At 41.3% G+C, this 20,118-nt stretch overlaps 1 protein-coding gene across 28 annotated transcripts in view; it reads right to left on the bottom strand.

The window, feature by feature from the left end:
* Positions 1 to 20,118, bottom strand: part of LOC129732294 (sodium/hydrogen exchanger 3) — a 92,155-nt gene that overhangs the window by 50,857 nt on the left and 21,180 nt on the right. For all 28 annotated transcript variants that reach the window (XR_008729226.1, XR_008729224.1, XR_008729225.1 and 25 more), the window contains exon 2: positions 5,087 to 6,029. Coding sequence is in view for 25 of the 28 variants with exons in the window: in XM_055693048.1 (XP_055549023.1) it covers positions 5,087 to 5,632 (546 nt within the window). In the remaining 3 variants the exon portion in view is untranslated. The remainder of the gene's footprint in view (positions 1 to 5,086; positions 6,030 to 20,118) is intronic.

Raw genomic sequence — 20,118 nt, 5'->3', positions numbered from 1 at the left:
TAGATTCCTCATAAAGTAAAATCCTCAAAAACTAATATAAAAGCACTATATTTGATAATATAGTCGAACATCTGCACTCGAAAACTCATTTGATTCAATCACCTACCTTAGAAAACAAAATCCGCGCATCGTTCTATACGGCCACAACGGGACTCGTTCAGCAGCCAACTAAAGTTTTTTTCATCACTAGCGGACCATTTTTTATGGTAATCACTAAACAAAAACATTCACTACACTAAGAAACCTTTAATCTTTGAAATATTCACCTCAAATTTCCTAAAACAAGCTTGAATTAGCAGAAATATATGAGATGAATTTCCTAAATTTCAACTGCATGTATTTTCATTTGTTTTCACTGCCTTGAAGAAAATCAAAAGTTGCCAAATCAGTTTCTGATAATACGAAAAATCATACTGAAAATGTTGAATAATGCCGACATAATTGACATAAATGGACAGCACTGGAGTGGTTACCTAGGTTACCATATTTGCAAGTAAACAACTACAGCGGATATCTTGGTAACCTACTACGACGGGCTGCGGCTACGTTCATTCATGATAATGTGATTCATTCATGATTAACAGTGTGATGAATATGATATGGGGGCGTCGTGAGATGAAAAATTGAGCAGTGATTTATGTTTTGAGATGGATATGGGAGCGTTGTGAAAAATGGTTTGTTTTACAAAATTCAGGATAAATCTAGCTAAGTTTACTAAATATACAATGCTGAACGATTCCATAAGAGCACGTAAGCGTTTTTTGTTTATTTGTTCAATGATTTCGTGAAAATTTGGTGTTCAATCCGTGTATTCTCCATGAATCCTGCTAATCCATGAATAATGGAGCAGTTCCCCTATTTTTTTATTGTGGTTTTAGCAGTCACCCCTTTCCCCCTGAGTGTCACTCCCGCCAGGTTGCAGTAAAAACATCTTGTTATCAAAAACTGTGAGAGTTAGCACGTGCGTTTTCATTGCACTAAATCTACCCATTTTCGAAAAATTGGTTGAGATTATTTATACTCTTAGGAGCAAATCTATACAATTTTCGAGGGTTTCAGCTCGACCTACACCTAATTGATAATTAATCTTACGGATGTCACCCTTTTGAAAATTTTATTTAATTTTATGAAAAAAAATCCTCATGGGTGTCACCCCCTAGAGGGTGACACTCGGGGCGGATCGCCCCCTCTCCCTACGCTACGCCAGTGGGTTTTAGGATAGAAATACTTCGGGTGGATCACTTCCATCAGTGGACCACTCTGACGAAAAACTGTTTATTTTCTTGATATAGGGTATAACTACCTTGGATGAACCACGTTCTGTAGTGGACCACCGGTCAGATTAACTCAATATATGCGAAAACTCGAGGGATTTTCAGAAAACTTCCATCGGTAAACATCTTATCCTGCTAATCTGCATGAGAATAACGAGAAACATTTGTAAATTACAATTTATATCAAGAGAATGAACAGTTTACGATCGGGGTGATCCACTAAAGAAACAGATTCATCCAAGGTAGTTCTACCCTAAATTTGAATTTACAAATGTTTCTCTTGATTCTGATACAGAACGACTCAATTTCATCTACCCCACCGGCATCATGTGCTGCATCGTTCACCAAGCGCTGCGCTACGAAGCTTTCCTCTTTGAGATTCACGACTAGGCACTCCTTGTTCACGGAAAAATCTCGCACCAACGTTACATTGCCATGGGATATAATCCAAATCTTCTTAATGAACATAGTCAAGTTAGGAAGGTGCCTGAACCGGCTATCAGATCTCTCCAAAAAGTATCAAGGCGCTTCTCACTACAGCGCACATAAGACAGTCCCCATACAAAGGAGCGGCCAAAATTACCAAAATGCGAATTTCATATTCAGGATGTTTTGAGTACATCGTTTTGTAGTTTTTGATTTATATTTTCATAATTGCACAATGAAACCTTAATACATAGCACGGTTCATGTTGAAAAATGCCTCTAATGTTGCCCTTCTCAAAAAGGGAGGCAAATAGTTTTTCTGAATATGTTGGAATACATGAAATAATAATTGATACATGAAAGAATAACTGATTTTGACCCTACAGAATCTAGTGCAGGCCACATAGAACATATGCGAAATTTTTCTGATTTTGACCTTCACAACCATTAAATGTAAGCACGTGTAAGCACAGTTACTGATAGTATGCCTGAAAGCCCTGCTTGTACTCTTCAAGAATCAATGTTAAAAGTTTGCGGAAAATTTGCGTTTTTGTAGAAAAAGATGATTGAAAATTTTTCATTTTTTATGTAAATTTTCAATTTTTGGGTGATTTATCAATGAAATTTATCATATATTGTACCAATTTGGTCCAAAACACATCGAGCAAACATAAAACTACTATATTTATTTGTTTGTATACACTGACGACTTTTTTATTGTTTAGAAAAATAATAAGATTTACCTCATTTCACGTAGTTTATGGGCAGCCCCTCGTCACTACAACACTTTTCTCGAATGATGAAATCATCTACAGTAGAAAACTAACCATTTGACACAAAAAAATGAATTTTGGCCGTAAATCTTAATTTTCCGACCATTGTGAGGCGGTCGGAAGTCAGCAATGTCTTCGTCGAGCGCATACTCAATATTTGTGAATATTCTTGGCGACACCTGTCAGTTACAGTTCTCGCAAGATGATCTTTGTGAACCATATGCTCTAGGCAAAGTTCGAGCCGTTTGACTGCTACTTCCAGGAAGCTTACCATGGCCACCAAAACTGGTATATGCCCTGTAAGAAATGAGTTGAATATACTCAAGTGATGTAATATTCAATGAAATCCAGTGTCCACCCTGATGAAAAATTGTTTATTCTCTCGATATAGGGAGAATTAACCTATAGTGGACCACCAATCAGATTAACTCAATTTCTCTCAACATAAACTGGAACTTAAAATTGTTTGTGATGCAGATTCGTTGCCTCCAGTTTTCGCATAAATTAAGTTATCCACTATAGGAAAGGGATCTGTAGGTTAATTTACCCTACCCCTGTTTCTCGTGATTCTGGATTTCTGGATTCTCGATTTATGGGAATTCCTCGCAAAATTGAGTTATTTTGACCGGTGTTCCCTAGAGAACGTGGGCCATTAAACCCTAATATGGAACTTCGGTGTTATTGGATATCCTGGACTGGATGCCTTCTAATATGTGTATTTCCAGAATCAGTATGATGCCCAGAGATCTGAAATCTACATTAGACGCTATTTTAAATTCCATGATGGCAACTTCCGGTTTCTCAAAATCAAGCTTAAATGAACAAATACTTTTCAATATGGCCATTTTAAAATTCAAGATGGGGTTTTTTCAAGATTCAGGTTTCTCGGAAACAGCGTGGAGTTGTCAAAAACCATATATGTAGTATGAGTATTTCCGGAGCCGGGATGGTATTCGATTGTAGACAAGCAACTCCAGATACCATTTTGAAATAATGAAAAATTGATACTTTATTTATTTATGATTTATTGTCATAAACTTGAGCGTAGATAAATTTCGACAGGAACGTCCAATTTTGTTAGTTCTGATTACAGTTGCAAGGCATGTTTGGTATTTTTCGAACTATGGTAGAAAGTATTCTGTTACTTTTGAGAAATTTGCATGTTTCTATTTCGATCAGTTAATGTGGGATTCACAATAGTACTAATTTCCGGTCAGATGCGTTTCCGTTGCACCACCGTAGCACGTATAACTCGGCCTTTCTAATTAGCTGTTTGTATCGTTCGCACACTACTCACACATCATGCATTTACTCAGCAGAGAGTATTGTTTGGTGGTAACGCATCTGACCGGACATCAGAAGTCGTTGGTTCGAATGCCACTTACTAGATCATATTTTTCGAAATTTTTTTATTTATTCATTTCCCCAGTTAGTAGATCATTTTATCATGAACCCAACATTCACTGCTGGGAATAAAAAAATAGATTGACTCACATTATAGTCAATAAAAAAAATGATATTCAAAGTAAAACAAAGCCTTAGTGCTACATTCCGATTCAGAACTTGACCTACTGTTATTAATACATAGACTTCGCAGCCGACTGTTTAGTGTACAGGACAATTGCGGGGCTAGCGCTACGATCCTACTGACACTAACAGTCTCTCCCGAGCCGAGACTCGAACCTACGACGACTGACTTGTTAGACCAGTATCGTACCTCGAGACCAACTGGGAGAAATAGATATTCGCATGTTTTAAAAAATGCTTTTTCATCACGTTTTTTTCTTCATTTTTTGACCCACAAATGTAATCTTCGTGAATTTCATCAGTTAAGGGTTTAAAGGGCAGGCCATTTTTTTAAACTTTTCACTAATTTTGTTGAAATCAGTTACGTCTCTGAGATATTGGAATTTCGCGGGGTAACTAGACTTTTCATTTGATAATAAAATTGTGAGAATCGATCCAGCAATCTCTGAGAAAAGTTAGTGAGTTTGAGAAGTTGTATATACATACACACACATACAGAAAATGCTCAGCTGGTCGAAATAAGTGGAATGGTAGTACATTCGACCCTTTCGACCACTTTTGCATCTTCATTTGTATTAGTGATTGCAACACTTTTCTAGGAAGAAGGAAAACGCTGCTTATTCGACGAATTCTGTGGTCGGTTCCCGCCGATCGGTTTCGCCTCGCCTACCCAAATATCTGTTTCATAAAGACTGTTTGTTTGATATAGATATCTATGGCATTCTTGCCAAAACAAAAAAGTAAAACCACAACAATTCAGAGCACGCTATTTGTTCTTGCCTCGCCGCAGCAGTAACGCGTAGCATTGCACCCATATCAGAAGCTCGTTTGTCATTGTAGAAACTCAATTATGTCAGGTATCGTGCTACCAAGATGAATGGTACACCGGTCATCACTCAATTACGTTCCGGTAATCCAGTTCGAAATACAGGCGGTACTTTAACCATTCAGAGATTGTCACGGTTAACGATTATTGCGAAGCGTGCGCTCGATAAGCGAGAGGTAAACTTTTTCGATATTGCTTATGTGTAGTAGTATTGGTTAAGTTTGAGCGGGAGGAGATACATCTGTATTTTAGTGAACTTACCACAGCTGCTACGCTTTCTTCACCCGTTGCCACATTGCTTCGATTGGGCCTAGCTAACACCAAACCACCGCCGTCTCCCAACAGTATACTGACTACAATCACGCACATATACACTTTACCTAGCCCTCTGATAAAACTACTACGGCTTCTGCCGGAACTGGCCAACCGGCCAAGATTACAGATCGAGTTCATAACTAAATTTTTAACTAACAATAAAATTTGCGCAATAAAATCACAACTGAATACTAGCCGGTAACTGTCGGAACTCTTCACTTTTTCATTCACTGCTCGCGTTTCGCTATAAGAGAACATGGAATTACCCGTAAGTATAAGATCTTCACTAGTCGCTACTGTGCTACTGGCCATCTCACTATTTACAATGCGTTGTTGATTAAAAACATTTTCTTGGGTCGATTTTTCAGGCGTTGGGTTATTAGCACCAGTGGGTAGTGGGTTTACATCGTGGTGGTTGTGGTTATCCTCTGGGAGTCTCCTACATGCACGGCGAGATAGATTGACCTCCTGTTGGAGAAACGATGCTACCATTCTGGATGTTCTGACCTGCTAAGGAACCGGTGCTTGACAGTGCGGTGGCGGATGGCCGCAATTAATGGATAGCACTAATTGGGGTTCGGTTGGTAACAACCTTGTCCCCACCTCGGTTCAGCTCTGCCAGACTGCCAATGTGTCGGTTTTAGTCAGCACTGTTAGCCAACGATCGATGATGGTGTCACAATAGACCGGGTTACTATGGGTGTTGCTTTCGGGTAGTTTCCGGTTCGCTTTGATCTGCTCGTTGTCCGTTTCATTGAACAATCATTCCGAAATTGATTGAGTTTATGTGTCCCGCTCTTGCTACTCGGTGTCTCGTGTAGAAAATGATTCGTTTCGTGCCAAAACAAATATTTGATTTCGCTCGACCACGCGATGAGGATTGGCCGTTCTGCGAATGATAAGAAAATGAAATGGGAATTAATATCGCAGCGAGAGGAAAGTAGCGATGGCAGTGGTGCTGCATTTGTATACTCAAGCATTTAAAGAGTTTCATTCTCGAAACATAATTTGATCATTAAAGGTGTTTATATCAGTTTTTCATAAATTTGTTGAACAGTCGATTCAGGGATTTTTTTCAAGTTTTTTTTTGATAATAAATGAATGTGCAATAAATCAGTTTTTGTTCTACTATATCCAAATTTTTTTGATAACATAAGAAAAAAACGAATTTTTATTTGTCAATCGTTAGAAACTTTAGTCCCAATTAACAGTAACGATGAAAAAAATGAGAAACGAAAAATTGTGCTGGCCGTTGGCGTGTTGGAAAAGTTTAGAAGGTTTGAATTGGTTGAATTGGAGTAAACGAACGGTGCTTGGAAAATAAAACTTTGTTGATTTTTGTAACCCAACTTAAATCCAACAGTATTTTTTTTCAGGAGCAATAAAACAAGGGAAGGCTGTGTCGTTAAATTGAGAGAACAAATTACAAATACATTTCCACTAATGAATCATATATTAGATTCTCATTTTGTTAAAAATTTCTATGTCAACATTGTGAAATTTCAAACTAGTGCATGTACTCAATATCTAGTATCGAGGATTTCAAAAAATGTTGGCTTGATTTAATTTAGCAAAAAAAAAAACATTCAAATCGAAGTTAGAATAACAGTTCGCAGAACTTTTTGTAACACATTGTTTTAAAAATCGACACGAACCCAAATTTTCCATTAATTTTATCGACTCGTAAAAAATGGACTGACGCATTTAACAGTGGAAGAATAAAAATTGAACAAGAGTCGAAAAGTAATTATTGAACAGTTTATTTAATTAGTAGAAATGACCACGATTGCAGCTGTACATCTATTAGAGCCTGGCTAAATGTAAACCTAGACGCGTGAAACGTAATTGAAATGATTTAATGATAAAGATAAAAAAAATGGCAATCCCAGTAATTCATCCAACTCATAATTCATTACTACAAGCGCCAGTTTCAGGTTTTACAAACACTGTAAATAAAACGAGTATATTTCAGATGGATATTTATGCCAAAGTATCATCTGACCACATTGCGGGTAGAATTACAAGAGTGAGATTCATGGTCAAGGGTACCACACGAGATTAAGACTACTCCGTAGCAGTCTAAGCCAAGAAAACCAGCAGTGGCCTAACATGAGACCGCGGACAACATTTGCTTCGCATACCCTTGCGCTAAGCACAGGCCAGTTGTATGCGCCTGTGGGTTTGCAATATAGATGCCATAATTACAGTTGGATTTCATTTCTTTCGGTGGTTTTCATACACCGTACTGAACAAGTATGCTAAGAATTACTCAACTCGAGTTGGTGTGAACAAGTGCAAGCAAATTGAAATAAACATACACTGCTCGTCCTTCGTAGAAGCGTGAACAATACACCGTGGAAGGATTCTCGTTCTAGCATCTAGAAACGCACTAGCAATGTGTGAGACAATTTTGATTCACATCGAGTGAAAATCTTTATTGCCTAAGGTAGCCAACGTTATAAAGCAAGGATCAATAAATCATTAGAAAATTCTTGGCCTAGATGCTGGTCAATTTAAATAGGTACTCGTATCACCTTTTGTAACTGTGTCGACGATAAGGCAAATCGTGAATACCAACTTCCAGAGCGTATCAGTTTCCAATTTCAATTTTGAAGGTGATCCTCATCATAACAACATGCCGCCGATAGCAAACGATATCATTCAATCCAACAGGGAGAAAGACTGATTGCATGCATTCGAGCAGGAAACAAGAAACTGTTTTGATTTGTCTTATCATAAATTGTAATGTACTATCTACTGCCGAATACAAGGGTGCCGGCAGTGCATGTGACAAGGCACAGTCACGCGCCTGTCTGTTGTTCCCAGTTGGTGGGCTGAAGCGTAGAAAAACTGTTATACATTGTGCAATTGCAGACCACCATCGTCAGATAAACCCATCCCTTTGGTTGCGCGAGTGTGGGCACTACACCCGTTCTCCATATCGGCAGCTGCTTCAAGCGGTTAATGGGCACTCTAGGACTGTGTTTATCGCTGTTGTTGTTCAGTTGTTTCGAGGAATTTGTTTGAACTGCGGACAAGTCAATATTGAAGCATGAAGCTAGGAGGTATGCTTTCAGACGGAAGCGAGCAGCGGATGAATTTAAAATGTTTTTGCTGTTTTTTCCCCTTTTTACACTAAACTGCTTTCAATGAAAGACGAGTAGAACGTTAATTGATGTTACTGATTGATATCTAAAGCATTTTAAGGTTGCACATCGATAAGTATCGTCTTTTTGATTCAATGGGGTTTCTACCGCCCCTTTCCGCTTACAATATACAGCAAAAAAGTTATATAAAACAAAACAAAACCATTCTGTAATTCGTACGTATTCGATGCGTAGTGTATTATCAACGAAATAAAAGAGATTATCGCTGCCCATACAACAGCACAACTAATCCACCGTTAAACTTAGTAGAAGGCCAATCATCACCATCAAACGATGCTGGTTGTAAGCTTGCCATTAAAGGCTATACCAAAACATGATAACCCTCAGATTTTTTCACTATGAGAATTCACGCTCGAACTAAGTTAGGTCCCCTCTGTGGGGAGAAAGCTTAGTTGCTTTTATGCTTATGTGCAGATGTAAAGAGAATCTAGTCTGTTTGGCGCCAGTTGGTAAAGCATATGACCTTTTTCTTCTCTTTGCTAAATGCCAACTTATGTAGCTGTTACTAAAGGAAGGGCCATTGCACGAAATACGGACTCGACTACGGTCGAAAGAAAAATCCACTCCCAGTGGTCGAGTGCTTAGGTTAGGATTTCTAGCTTTTATCCTTGCGGTTTGAAGTTGAGACAAACTTTTATTTCTTCTGCGCTAACATAAAGCGAACACGAAACTGCAAATAGTTCTAGTCGAATTGGTTATCTTACCTTAAATTATTCTGAGTTGATTGATTTCGAAAGAAGTATATAAACTTTGTTGACGCTTCATTGTGCGATTGAAGTTGGAAAAAGTTAGTACTCTTATTGTTTATTCCCGAAACAGAGATGCACAATTTTATATATTCGAAACAAGTTTATAACAGAACTCGAATTTCGGTCCAGGAGAGACTGTAAGTGATTGTTGGATCGTTCTGTACACTAAAATTTAGCCGCGAATTCTGTGTCTAAATAGTCAAGCTTCGATAGCTAAATGTAGCTCCTAGGCATTTAGTATTAGAGCATGGATCCAATTTATCGCTCATCAATAATAACGAAAAACGATATGATGCACTTCTTACCAACTATGCATCACCAAATTCACGGTTGTTTTTGTACTGTTCAGTCTTTATCATTTCCTGCAAAAACAAATATTTATCTCCTTTCCACTTACGATAATAATAAATTTTATCACGGGGTTTTGAGCGCAGATTTTGTTGTTTTTTTTTTTTGTATTCCAGAAATTGAAGCAACTCATCACTGGAAGTGGTACATCAATGGACAGAAAAAATCGTATAATGAACTATAACAATAAATTAATTTTCAAATACTCTTTTCTATACTATATGTGTGTATCGACGATAGCAAATTGATTAAACAAAAAAAAGGTCTGAGAGAATGGTAGGGAACAAATGTAATCTTTTAAAAAAATATATATACACGCTGTGCAAATTTCTAATTAAACACTAAATTTTGATTTACAGAAAAAAGAGTTGACTTTTTTTCATTTTATTTTTTTCAAGAAACCTGAAGTTATAACAAAACTTTTTGTGAAAAGTCCAGAATGTAGAAATGGAAACCAATTTTTTGGTTGAAATTCGGGTTTTAGTACAAGTGATCAATTTCGTCATTTTTCACAGTAATTATATTCTAATGATGCTCAATGATATAAAAATTTATTTAAAATCAAAAAGCTCATCATGATTTACCTTGTAAGCTCATTTGTTTTCAAATTATAAAGGTGTTCCAAATCATTCGATGAAAAGACCTGGATGGAGAAATAAAAACCTAAATTCCAATTATATAGAGATAAATCAAATTCCAATGATGCAGTAGGATTTTGATAGTAATTTCAAATTATAAAGCTGTTGGAAAATTCTCTAAATGCATATGTTTTTGAGATATTTTAAACCTAAGTTTTAAAATTTCCAGTTTTCTATGAAAATACGCTTTTTTGTGAATCTTTCGCCGTTCTTTAGCAGCAAACGGCAATTTTTTTAAAAGTACCGTCAATATTAGAGGTGGGAAAAATGGTTCACTACGGTGGGCGGATCAGGGCGCTCTCTTCGTTCTAATTTCTTTTTTTTCCGATCAGTATAGTTTAATATTGTCGAATTCGTTTTTACGGCGGGACTTCACCATAACTATACTGCCCATAATCGCATATTTGTAACATTCGCAAAATTGGTTGTTCGAGCAAATCGCACTTTTATATTTTGACCTTAAATGCATTGTTCCTAATACATTCTCGCAAATAGACACTTTAACTAAACTTAGTATCATGAAGAGAGCACTACTTTACACTATGTATGCATTGAATATTACTTTTGAAGTCAAATTGGTTGAAATTTTTGCAATGATACATTTATGCCGTCACTTTCAAGCTACTTTTGGAATATATCACAGAGAAAATAAAGTTTTTCATGTATTCAACAAGCATGAGCTGAACATCAGAAACGGATTACCGGTGGTTGGTTACCGGACCAGAATAACTTCCGAATTCCAAAGGATGCAGATGTGGATTTGGATGGAACCTTTTTTAACAAAAAAGTTGAAAAAGTTAACCAGTGTGACAATTATGAGGTTATTTGCGCTAAGTGACAAAACAACTTGGTATTTTCTACGACATTTTTCAAACAAACATAAGCAATTTTTTTCAGATGTGGAAAGTACGTACTATTTTAAGCATTTCCCAATAAAAAGCGCGAAATCCATAAAATGTCGAATGTTACAATTATGCGATTACAGGCAGTATACCCCTCGTATTATAACTGTCAAATCGTATATAAAAAATAACAGTAGCACGTGGGATGTAGTTTTGATGCAATCCCGCGCAAAAACGAATTCGACATATAGGACACCGAAAGCGAAGAAATATGAAAGCTTTACACCCCTCTTACCAAGCGCGAAACCGCGCGTAACTGCAATAGAACTCCCAGCAACCAGGTGCCACCGACTGTCCTCTTTTGCTATACATAACCCATCCACCAGCCGTGAGAGCAAGCAAAAAATCACTTGCCACTGTTCACCAACAAGCATAGGACCACACGAATGGATAGCAAAAGTGGAAAAAAGAGCGAAAGAACTGGTTCACTGATCTTTGAAGGTGTATAGATGCAGGCAATCGCGAGCTGATCAAAAAGAGCTAGCTCATCGCAAGAGTCAGTTCTTTTGAGAGCGATCAAAATAGCGATCTTTCAAAGAACTGACTCTTCTAATCAGCTCGCTAATGGATTGCCTGCAAGGTGATCAAAAAAGCCAATTCATCGGAAGAACCAGTTCTTCTGAGAGCGATTAAGATTCCGTTCTTTCAAAGAACTCTTCTGATCAGCCCAATCTTTTCATGTCTATAAAACATTTTCAACATAAAACAGTAAAGGACATGGAAAAGTTTTAGTTAGTGATACTTTTTTTTCTTAAGAATGCCCACTTTGATTTGTTTAGATGAGTTTTAATCAACTAAATTGTCTATCCAAAACCTTATTTTGGATTAAAAAAAAAACATTTTGTTTTTAAAATGAGATCAGTGTAGGATCTCAAATTCAATTTTTTTTAAATATTTTTCAATGAGAGCTCATACAATTCCTTAAAAGTCATCCTTTGACAACTTCTCAATAACTCTTGTCACTACTGTATGTCTAGGAGATGCATGAGCGTCCAAAAGCACAAAACGTGAAATATAGTGAACATGAAAAAAAATGTTAAAAAAAACTTTTTTACATAAGAGTACCCACTCCATACTACTACCTATGCTATACTATGCTATAAAAGTACCCACTTCAAACTGTCCAGGTTACTTTTAGGTTACTAAATTGTCTATCTAAAAGCTTATTTCGAAAAAAATCTGAGACGTTTGATTTTTTAAAAATCTAAAGTATTTTTAAAATCATTTTTTTTTTTAACGCAAGACTTCCAATTCATTTTTTCCAATAATCGTAAATGCACCTTCAGACTAGTCCGTAGAAGTCATCCATTGACAACTTTTGTCTATCTCTAGTGATTATTCAAATATATCGATTCATAGAAAAACTTTAACCCTTTCCAAATGTTGGTCTAGATAATATTTTGGAAAAAGTATGCAACGTTACTCACAGCTGGTCTCTAGGTACGATGCTGGGCTGACAAGCCAGTCATCGTATGTTCGAGTCCCGGTTCGGGAGAGACTGTTGTGGTAGTAGGATCGTAGCGCTGGCCCCACAATTGTTCTGTACACTTGACAGATGACTGTGAAGTCCGTGTATAATAAAACAAAAGGTCGATACGAAAAGTAGCACCAAGGCCCTACTTTGCTTTTTATGCAAATTCACTTGGTTTAGTCCAGAACGTCCTTTGGTAGTGGCACGATGTCGAATTCGAACAGAAGATCATTGGATTGTTATGAGCCTTCAGGAGAGAGATAAATAGAAAAGCCGATTTTAGAGACAATCTTCTAAATACATTTATCCATAACAGTGCTTGAAGCAACAAAAGGTATATTTCGCTTTTCGCAGGATAAATCTTTTGCTAAATTAAAAACTTCTTGGAGAACTTGGACATCTTTTGTGTTTCGAGGTTCTCTGGAACATTAAACTTATCCTTGGCAATGAAATTCCGTCAGCTTTCGAATAACTTCCGTATACGGTTTTTTTGCGACCGTATTCTGCGTCTCGTCACAGTTTGGGGCCTTTTCAAATTTAAACGTACGTAATCCAGCTTGAGCTTTTGCACCCTGCTCGAAAGTCTTGTTCAAATACTGTTTTTTTGCCAAGGTTGCATATTCAATTTTGGGGTGTCAATTCCATTCAAAAGTACGATAAACTTGCAGTCCTTAAGTTATGTTTATTTATTTATTTATTTACTGGTCTTCGATAAAATCGTACAGACAGTCTTTAATATTAACCTATTCAGATCTAAAAGCAGTCCTGGTTATACCAAAGTCATAAAATTCAGACACAACAATAAATGCACGACAACATAGTTCAATTGGATCGTTCTGGCCAAATAAAGTGCGAACCATAGGTAGTCTCAAAAAATCCGATCGTCTAGTAATTCTAGCTGGTACATTGAAATGGACTCGTTCTAGTAGCTTAGTGCTGTCAATATTGTTTCCCAGAAGATCGAAAGTAAATAAACGTTGCAGCAAACTTCTCCTATTCGCCAGAGTGGGCAGCTGTATGAGGGCACATCGGTGTTCATAGGGCGGTAGACGGATTCAAGATGGATTCAAGACGGATGGGTCGAAGTACTCAGAAGTCTTGAAGAAGATGAGGGGGGAAACCCAGCTCAAGGATCTGGGGGCGGATGTGCGGAGTATCCGCCGATCTCGCACTGGCGAGATGATACTTGAGCTCCGGAAGGACGCCAAGAACAAGGGGGCTACCTACAAAACGGTAGCTGAAAAGGTCCTAGGGAAGGAGGTGCAAGTGCGGGCACTCACCTCAGAAGTGACTCTCCAGCTTAAAAAACCTGGACGAAATCACTGAGGGGTGCGACATTGCACAAGCCCTAAAAGCGAAGTGCGGGGTGGAGGTGGCTAAGGAGTCAATCCGCCTCCGCAAAGGTCCGGCGGGGACCCAGATAGCTACCTTCCGACTACCGTCGGCGGACGCTAACCTGGCCCTGAAAGAGGGCAAGTTGAAGGTCGGCTGGTCTGTATGTCCTCTGGGCATACTACAGCAACCAGACATTTGCTTCCGGTGCTTTGAGGGCGGACATAAGTCCTGGACCTGCAAGGGGCCCGATAGGAGCCAGCTGTGCAGGCGATGTGGAGGTGCAGGCCATAAAGCAAAGGACTGTGTGGAGTCTCCCAAGTGCATGGTATGTTCCGGGAAACGGGACGCCAAACACCTTATGGGAGGCCCCAGGTGCCCAGCCGGTAAGCCGGCTGCGAAACCACGGGCGTAAGGGTGACGCAACTGAACCTGAACCATTGCTTCGCGGCTCAGCAGCTGCTACACCAAGCAGCCACTGAGTCGTTGTCGGACATCGCCATCATATCGGATCCCTACCGCATCCCTCCCGGAAACGGTAACTGGGTTGCGGATAAGTCCAGTTTGGCGGCCATATGTACGACGAGCAAGTTCCCGGTTCAGGAGGTTGTCTCAACCTCAGAAGAAGGATACGTAGTTGCTAAGGTAAACGGAGTGTTCTACTGCAGTTGCTATGCTCCGCCACGTTGGTCTACCGAAAGGTTCACCAGGTTCACCAGTCGACCTCCTATCCATGGAGCTAACGGGCCTAACGCCGTTGGTGGTGGCGGGCGACTTCAACGCTTGGGCTGTTGAGTGGGGAAGTCGCTTCACGAACCAGAGGGGCCAGATCCTGTTGGGGGCTTTTGCAAAGCTCAACCTAGATCTGGCCAACGTTGGGAACAAAAGTACATTTAGCAGAAATGGTGCGGAGTCGATCATCGACGTGACGTTCTCCAGCCCAGGACTGATCAAGAACTGGAGGGTAGACGATGGCTACACTAATAGCGACCACCAGGCGGTCTGTTATAGTGTAGACAACAACGAGAGGCGGCAAGCGACGGGTAGAGCCAACACTCCGACCGTTCGCGGGTGGAAGACATCGCACTTTGATGCCGAGGTATTCGAAGAGGCAATGAGAAGGGAGCGCGAGGGGGGCAGTTGGATCCGCCCGACTGCTGACCAACTAGTTGCTATGCTATCGCGGGCGTGCGACGCCACCATGCCTAGGACTCGCCAACCTAGGAATGGAAAGCCACCGGTTTACTGGTGGACGGACGCGATAGCCGACCTTCGCAGTGCGTGCCTCCGTGCAAGACGGAGGATGCAGCGTGCACGAAACGAAGAAGAGAGGACAGAGCGCCGCGCAGCATTCAGTTCGGCAAGATCGATGCTAAAGAGTGCGATAAAGGCCAGCAAGAGGGCCTGCTTCGATAGGCTATGTGCGAGTGCCAATACAAATCCGTGGGGTGACGCCTACAGGATCGTAATGGCCAAGACTAAAGGCGCGCTGGCGCCTGCAGAGCGATCACCAGCGATGCTGGAGCGTATCATCGAGGGACTCTTTCCACGCCACGAGCCAAGTCCTTGGCCTCCGGCAGTCGAGTCTCACGTCCGACGTTCCAGTATCTCAGACATAGACCAGAGATGGTCGGCCAACCTGCCGAGCATCCAATCCGTGAGCGACGACAGCCGTGTCGAGGCAGGGGAGGAGGCAAGGGTTACGAATGAGGAACTCATCATGATCGCCAAATCCCTAAAGGTGAGCAAGGCACCGGGACCGGATGGTATCCCTAACCTGGCGATCAGGCTGGCGATAAAAACGGCCCCCGGGCTGTTCAGGGCAGTCATGCAGAGGTGCCTGGATGACTGTCTCTTTCCGGACAGGTGGAAGCGGCAGAGACTGGTCTTATTGCCGAAGGCTGGGAAACCGCCAGGGGACCCATCGGCATATAGGCCTATCTGCCTGCTGGACACCGCGGGCAAGGTGCTTGAGAGGATCATTCTCAACAGACTGGTGAGGTACACGGAGGGTGTACACGGTCTGGCAAGTAACCAGTTCGGCTTCCGGAAGGGCAGGTCCACGCTGGACGCAATCTCTTCCGTCATCAAGACGGCGGAGGTAGCAATCCAGCGCAAGAGAAGGGGAATACGCTACTGCGCAATCGTCACGCTCGACGTGAAGAATGCGTTCAATAGTGCCAGTTGGGACTCTATAGCGCTCGCGCTCAGGAGCATCCATGTACCGGTGTCGCTGTACAAGATTCTGGAAAATTATTTCCAGAATCGAGTACTTGTTTACGACACGGAGGAGGGTCAGAAGTGCGTCCCAATTACCGCAGGAGTTCCGCAAGGTTCTATCCTGGGCCCGGTGTTGTGGAATGTCATGTATGACGGAGTGTTGAAACTCAAGTTCCCTGTAGGGGTTGTGATCGTCGGCTTTGCAGACGACATAACGCTGGAGGTTTACGGCGAGTCTATCGAGGAGGTCGAGTTGACCGCCGCGCACTGTATACGCAAGGTCGAGGACTGGATGCGCTCCAGGAAACTGGAGCTCGCGCATCATAAGACGGAGGTCACGGTTGTGAACAACCGTAAATCGGAGCAACAGGCGGTGGTCAGAGTCGGAGACTGCACCATCACCTCGAAGCGATCCCTGAAGCTCTTGGGGGTTATGGTGGACGACAAGCTCACGTTCGGGAGTCACGTCGACTATGCCTGTAAGAGGGCCTCATCGGCTATTGCAGCACTATCTCGTATGATGTCCAATAGCTCAGCGGTTTATGGCAGCAAGCGAAGACTTCTTGCCAGCGTAGTTTCGTCCATACTTAGGTATGGTGGGCCAGTGTGGTCCAGAGCGTTAGGTACTAACAGTTACCGCGGTAAACTGGAAAGTACCTACAGGCTCATGTGCCTGAGAGTTGCGAGTGCGTATCGTACGGTGTCATACGATGCAATCTGTGTCTTGTCCGGCATGATGCCTATCAGCATCGTCATCAAGGAGGACAGAGAGTGTTTCGACCAACGTGACACAAGGGGCATACGAGGTACCAGAAGGTCATTCTCGATGCTCCGCTGGCAGCGGGAATGGTCCAACTCCACAAAGGGCAGATGGACGCACCGACTCATACCGGAGATATCCGGCTGGGTCGGGAGACGACATGGTGAAGTGAACTTCCACCTGACACAAATCCTGTCAGGCCATGGTTGTTTCAGGCAATATCTGCACAGGTTCGGACACGCGGTGTCCCCCATGTGTCCCGAGTGCGTGGAGGAGGAGGAGACTGCTGAGCATGTCTTCTTCGTATGCCCCCGTTTCGCAAGAGCGAGGAGCAACATGATGGCTGTGAGCGGGCCTGGCACTACTCCGGACAATCTAGTCCGGAGGATGTGCGACGACCCGGACATCTGGAACGCGGTCTGTGCGGCCGCCTCTCAGATTGTTCTGGAGCTGCAACGTGTGTGGCGGGTCAACCACCAACACGCCAGTGGTAGCTAATTACCAGTCTCCAGGTAGTTAGCTAGGAGGTTATAAGAGTAAAGAGGGTGCATCACGCACAAAAGCCACTCCCCGACGTAATACTTAACCGTCGTTCCGGGAAGACCAGAGCTGGAGACTGGAGGGGTTTTAGTGGGTCGGGACAGGGATCAGTAGGTGTCTGGGCGAGTGTAACTACCCCAGCATCTCTCCCCTAGTCTCATCCCCACACCCTGAGCTCTCTTCTCAGGTGTCTGTTTGCAGATTTCCCCGCCACCTTTAAAAAAAAAAAAAAAAGGGCGGTAGACGTATTGGATCCTCCCAAAGCAACATTCTCAATGCGTACCGTACAAACCTGCGCTGGATTCGTTCGATCCTGTTGATCTGAACAGCGTGGTAAGGTGACCAAACAAGTACTCCGTACTCGAGTATACTGCGAACTAGCGCACAGTAGAGGGACTTCAGACAATAAATATCATCAAACTGCTGCGTGTTCCTTTTGATGAAACCTAATACAGCATATGCTTTAGCAGTAGTAACTGCAACATGCTGAGCGAAACACAGTTTGTAGTCCAGGAGAATACCCAAATCATTTACGGTGCTTACTCGAGTAATACTGACTATTTCCATCATATAATCAAACAGAGTAGTTTGCCTATTTCTGCAAAATGAGATGACGTTACACTTCTGCACATTCACATCCATTCCGTTCAACGTACACCAATTCAGCAGCGAATCTATGTCGGATTGTATAGCACAACAGTCAACTCTCGATGATATTACACGATAAAACTTAAGATCATCCGCGAACATGTACTTTGGAGGTTTTATAGTTGAACACAGATCGTTTGCAAAAAGAATGAAAAGCAGTGGGCCCAGGTGGCTTCCTTGGGACAGACCTGATCGAATTTCAAATGGAAGTGAATTTGTACCATGCACGCGTACAAAAGCATTGCGATCGGTTAGATACGACAGTATCCACTGTGTCAGCCATGAAGGAAATCCCATTTTTTGCAGCTTGGTAACCATCAGAAGATGCGGCACTCTATCGAAAGCTTTAGCAAAATCAACGTAAACGGCGTCAACTTGCTGGCGCTTTTCGAGCGCTCTCGTCAAGGCAGAAACATAGGCAATCATGTTGGTAACTGTCGAGCGTTTTTTTAACAAATCCGTGCTGGTACTCCGAAATCATATGATGTACCTTCGGGTAAAGCGAGTCGTGGATAAGACTTTCGAAAACCTTTGGCAAACAACTCAAAATCGAAATTCCTCGGTAGTTTGTGACGTCGTTCATACTACCTGCTTTATGTACAGGTGTAATAGCAGCAGTCTTCCACACACTCGGGAAATTTCCTTCCGACATCGATAAGTTGAAAATAACCGATGCAGGAATAGCGAGCGTCGCAGCACATTTCTAAAAAAGTAGAGGTGGCAGTCTGTCCGGTCCGGCGCTTTTCGATCCGTCAATAGATCGCAGCTTCGACGTCACATCATTCAGCGAAAAGTTGAAAAGCGGCATGTTCAAGTCGAACAGCGGCAAACTGCTCAAATACTCTTCAGACGAAGGTGGTAAGTTTGTACTTTGCACAGTTCGAAAGAAGGATGAGAACAGGTTTGCTGCCTCTAGCGGGGTTTCGGCTGCAGTGTTACAAGTTTGTCGAAGAAATCAATGCTCTAACTCTCATGCCTAAAGTGTGAGAGCCCATATTCACTGGGCTACTAAGCCAATATTCGCGGTGAATATCATAATATTCACCGCGAATATTGGCTGATTGTTGCACTGAATATGGGCTCTCACACTTCAGGTATAGGAGTTAGAGCATTGCATTATTCGACAAATTTGTAGTACTACTTAGAACCAAAAGGTTTGTCAAACATCGTTTCTCAAAATTATACTTGTGGAATGAGTTATCGGCAAGCGGCGAAAAAGCACCCTTAAATTGAATTTGCAACCTTGTTTTTGGCACATCTCGAACGGATGCGTTCGGTTAACGGTTGAACGCCCCAACTACGCGGTCGGGATCCTTGTCAATATACGGAAGACTTTTTAACGTAATAAATAACTAAGCATTCACGTACTAAATACTTAACTTGATCAGTCCACAATGTTCATCTTAGTGGATTTAAGAAATTAAACTCTTGAATTTTGAGGAAATAGAATAATTTAGTGGATTAGATCCGCTAATCACATTGTTTAGTCCTATGTCACCATTTCATACACCCTCTAGGGCTGTATACCTTGCAGTATTTTTCGAGCCTTGGCTTCCGATCGGTAGTCAGACATTCTTTGAACCGTTTTATAATACCAGACTGTAGAATTCGCGGTTCCCAACTCTCTTCTAATGTCACAAAGCGACAGATTCTTATTCTCGGTATGCTCATGCAGAATTTTTTCGCGAATTCGACATTCTTTCAACGACATTTGCTGACTTTTGGAAGCAAACTGTCAAAAATGTACGCTAAACTAACTCCAGTCAAAATTTCCATGAATTTTTCTCAGCGGATCAAAAGGTAGAGCAATTTGAATTTGTGCAGATTTTAACCCGTACAACCTTTATTAGTATTTCCTTTTTTTGACAAATAGGATAAGCCTTGATTGTGGAAGCAAACAAATCATAACAGTTCCAATTACATATCTCTAAAAGTGTTTAGAAAATTCACAATGGACTATATTGCAATATTCCAGGAATGGTCGAAAGTACGCAATGTACAATGATTTGATTTGATGCACTTTTCTGTTAGCTTACAAATTTTACAGATACACAATATAGAGTGTTTGTCTAACAATTTTACAAATAGCTTACATACAGCCTAGCCTAACAATTTTACAAGTAGCTTACATAGTATGAAAACACTTGAAACGATCTGGTGAACTAAAAACGGTGGAACATCTGCATTCATCTATCGTCCTCGG

This window comes from Wyeomyia smithii, chromosome 3 (assembly GCF_029784165.1).
Source record: "Wyeomyia smithii strain HCP4-BCI-WySm-NY-G18 chromosome 3, ASM2978416v1, whole genome shotgun sequence".
Classification (NCBI taxonomy): domain Eukaryota; kingdom Metazoa; phylum Arthropoda; class Insecta; order Diptera; family Culicidae; genus Wyeomyia; species Wyeomyia smithii.
Note: the sequence above shows the minus strand (reverse complement) of the source record. Positions and strands in the feature narration are given on the sequence as shown.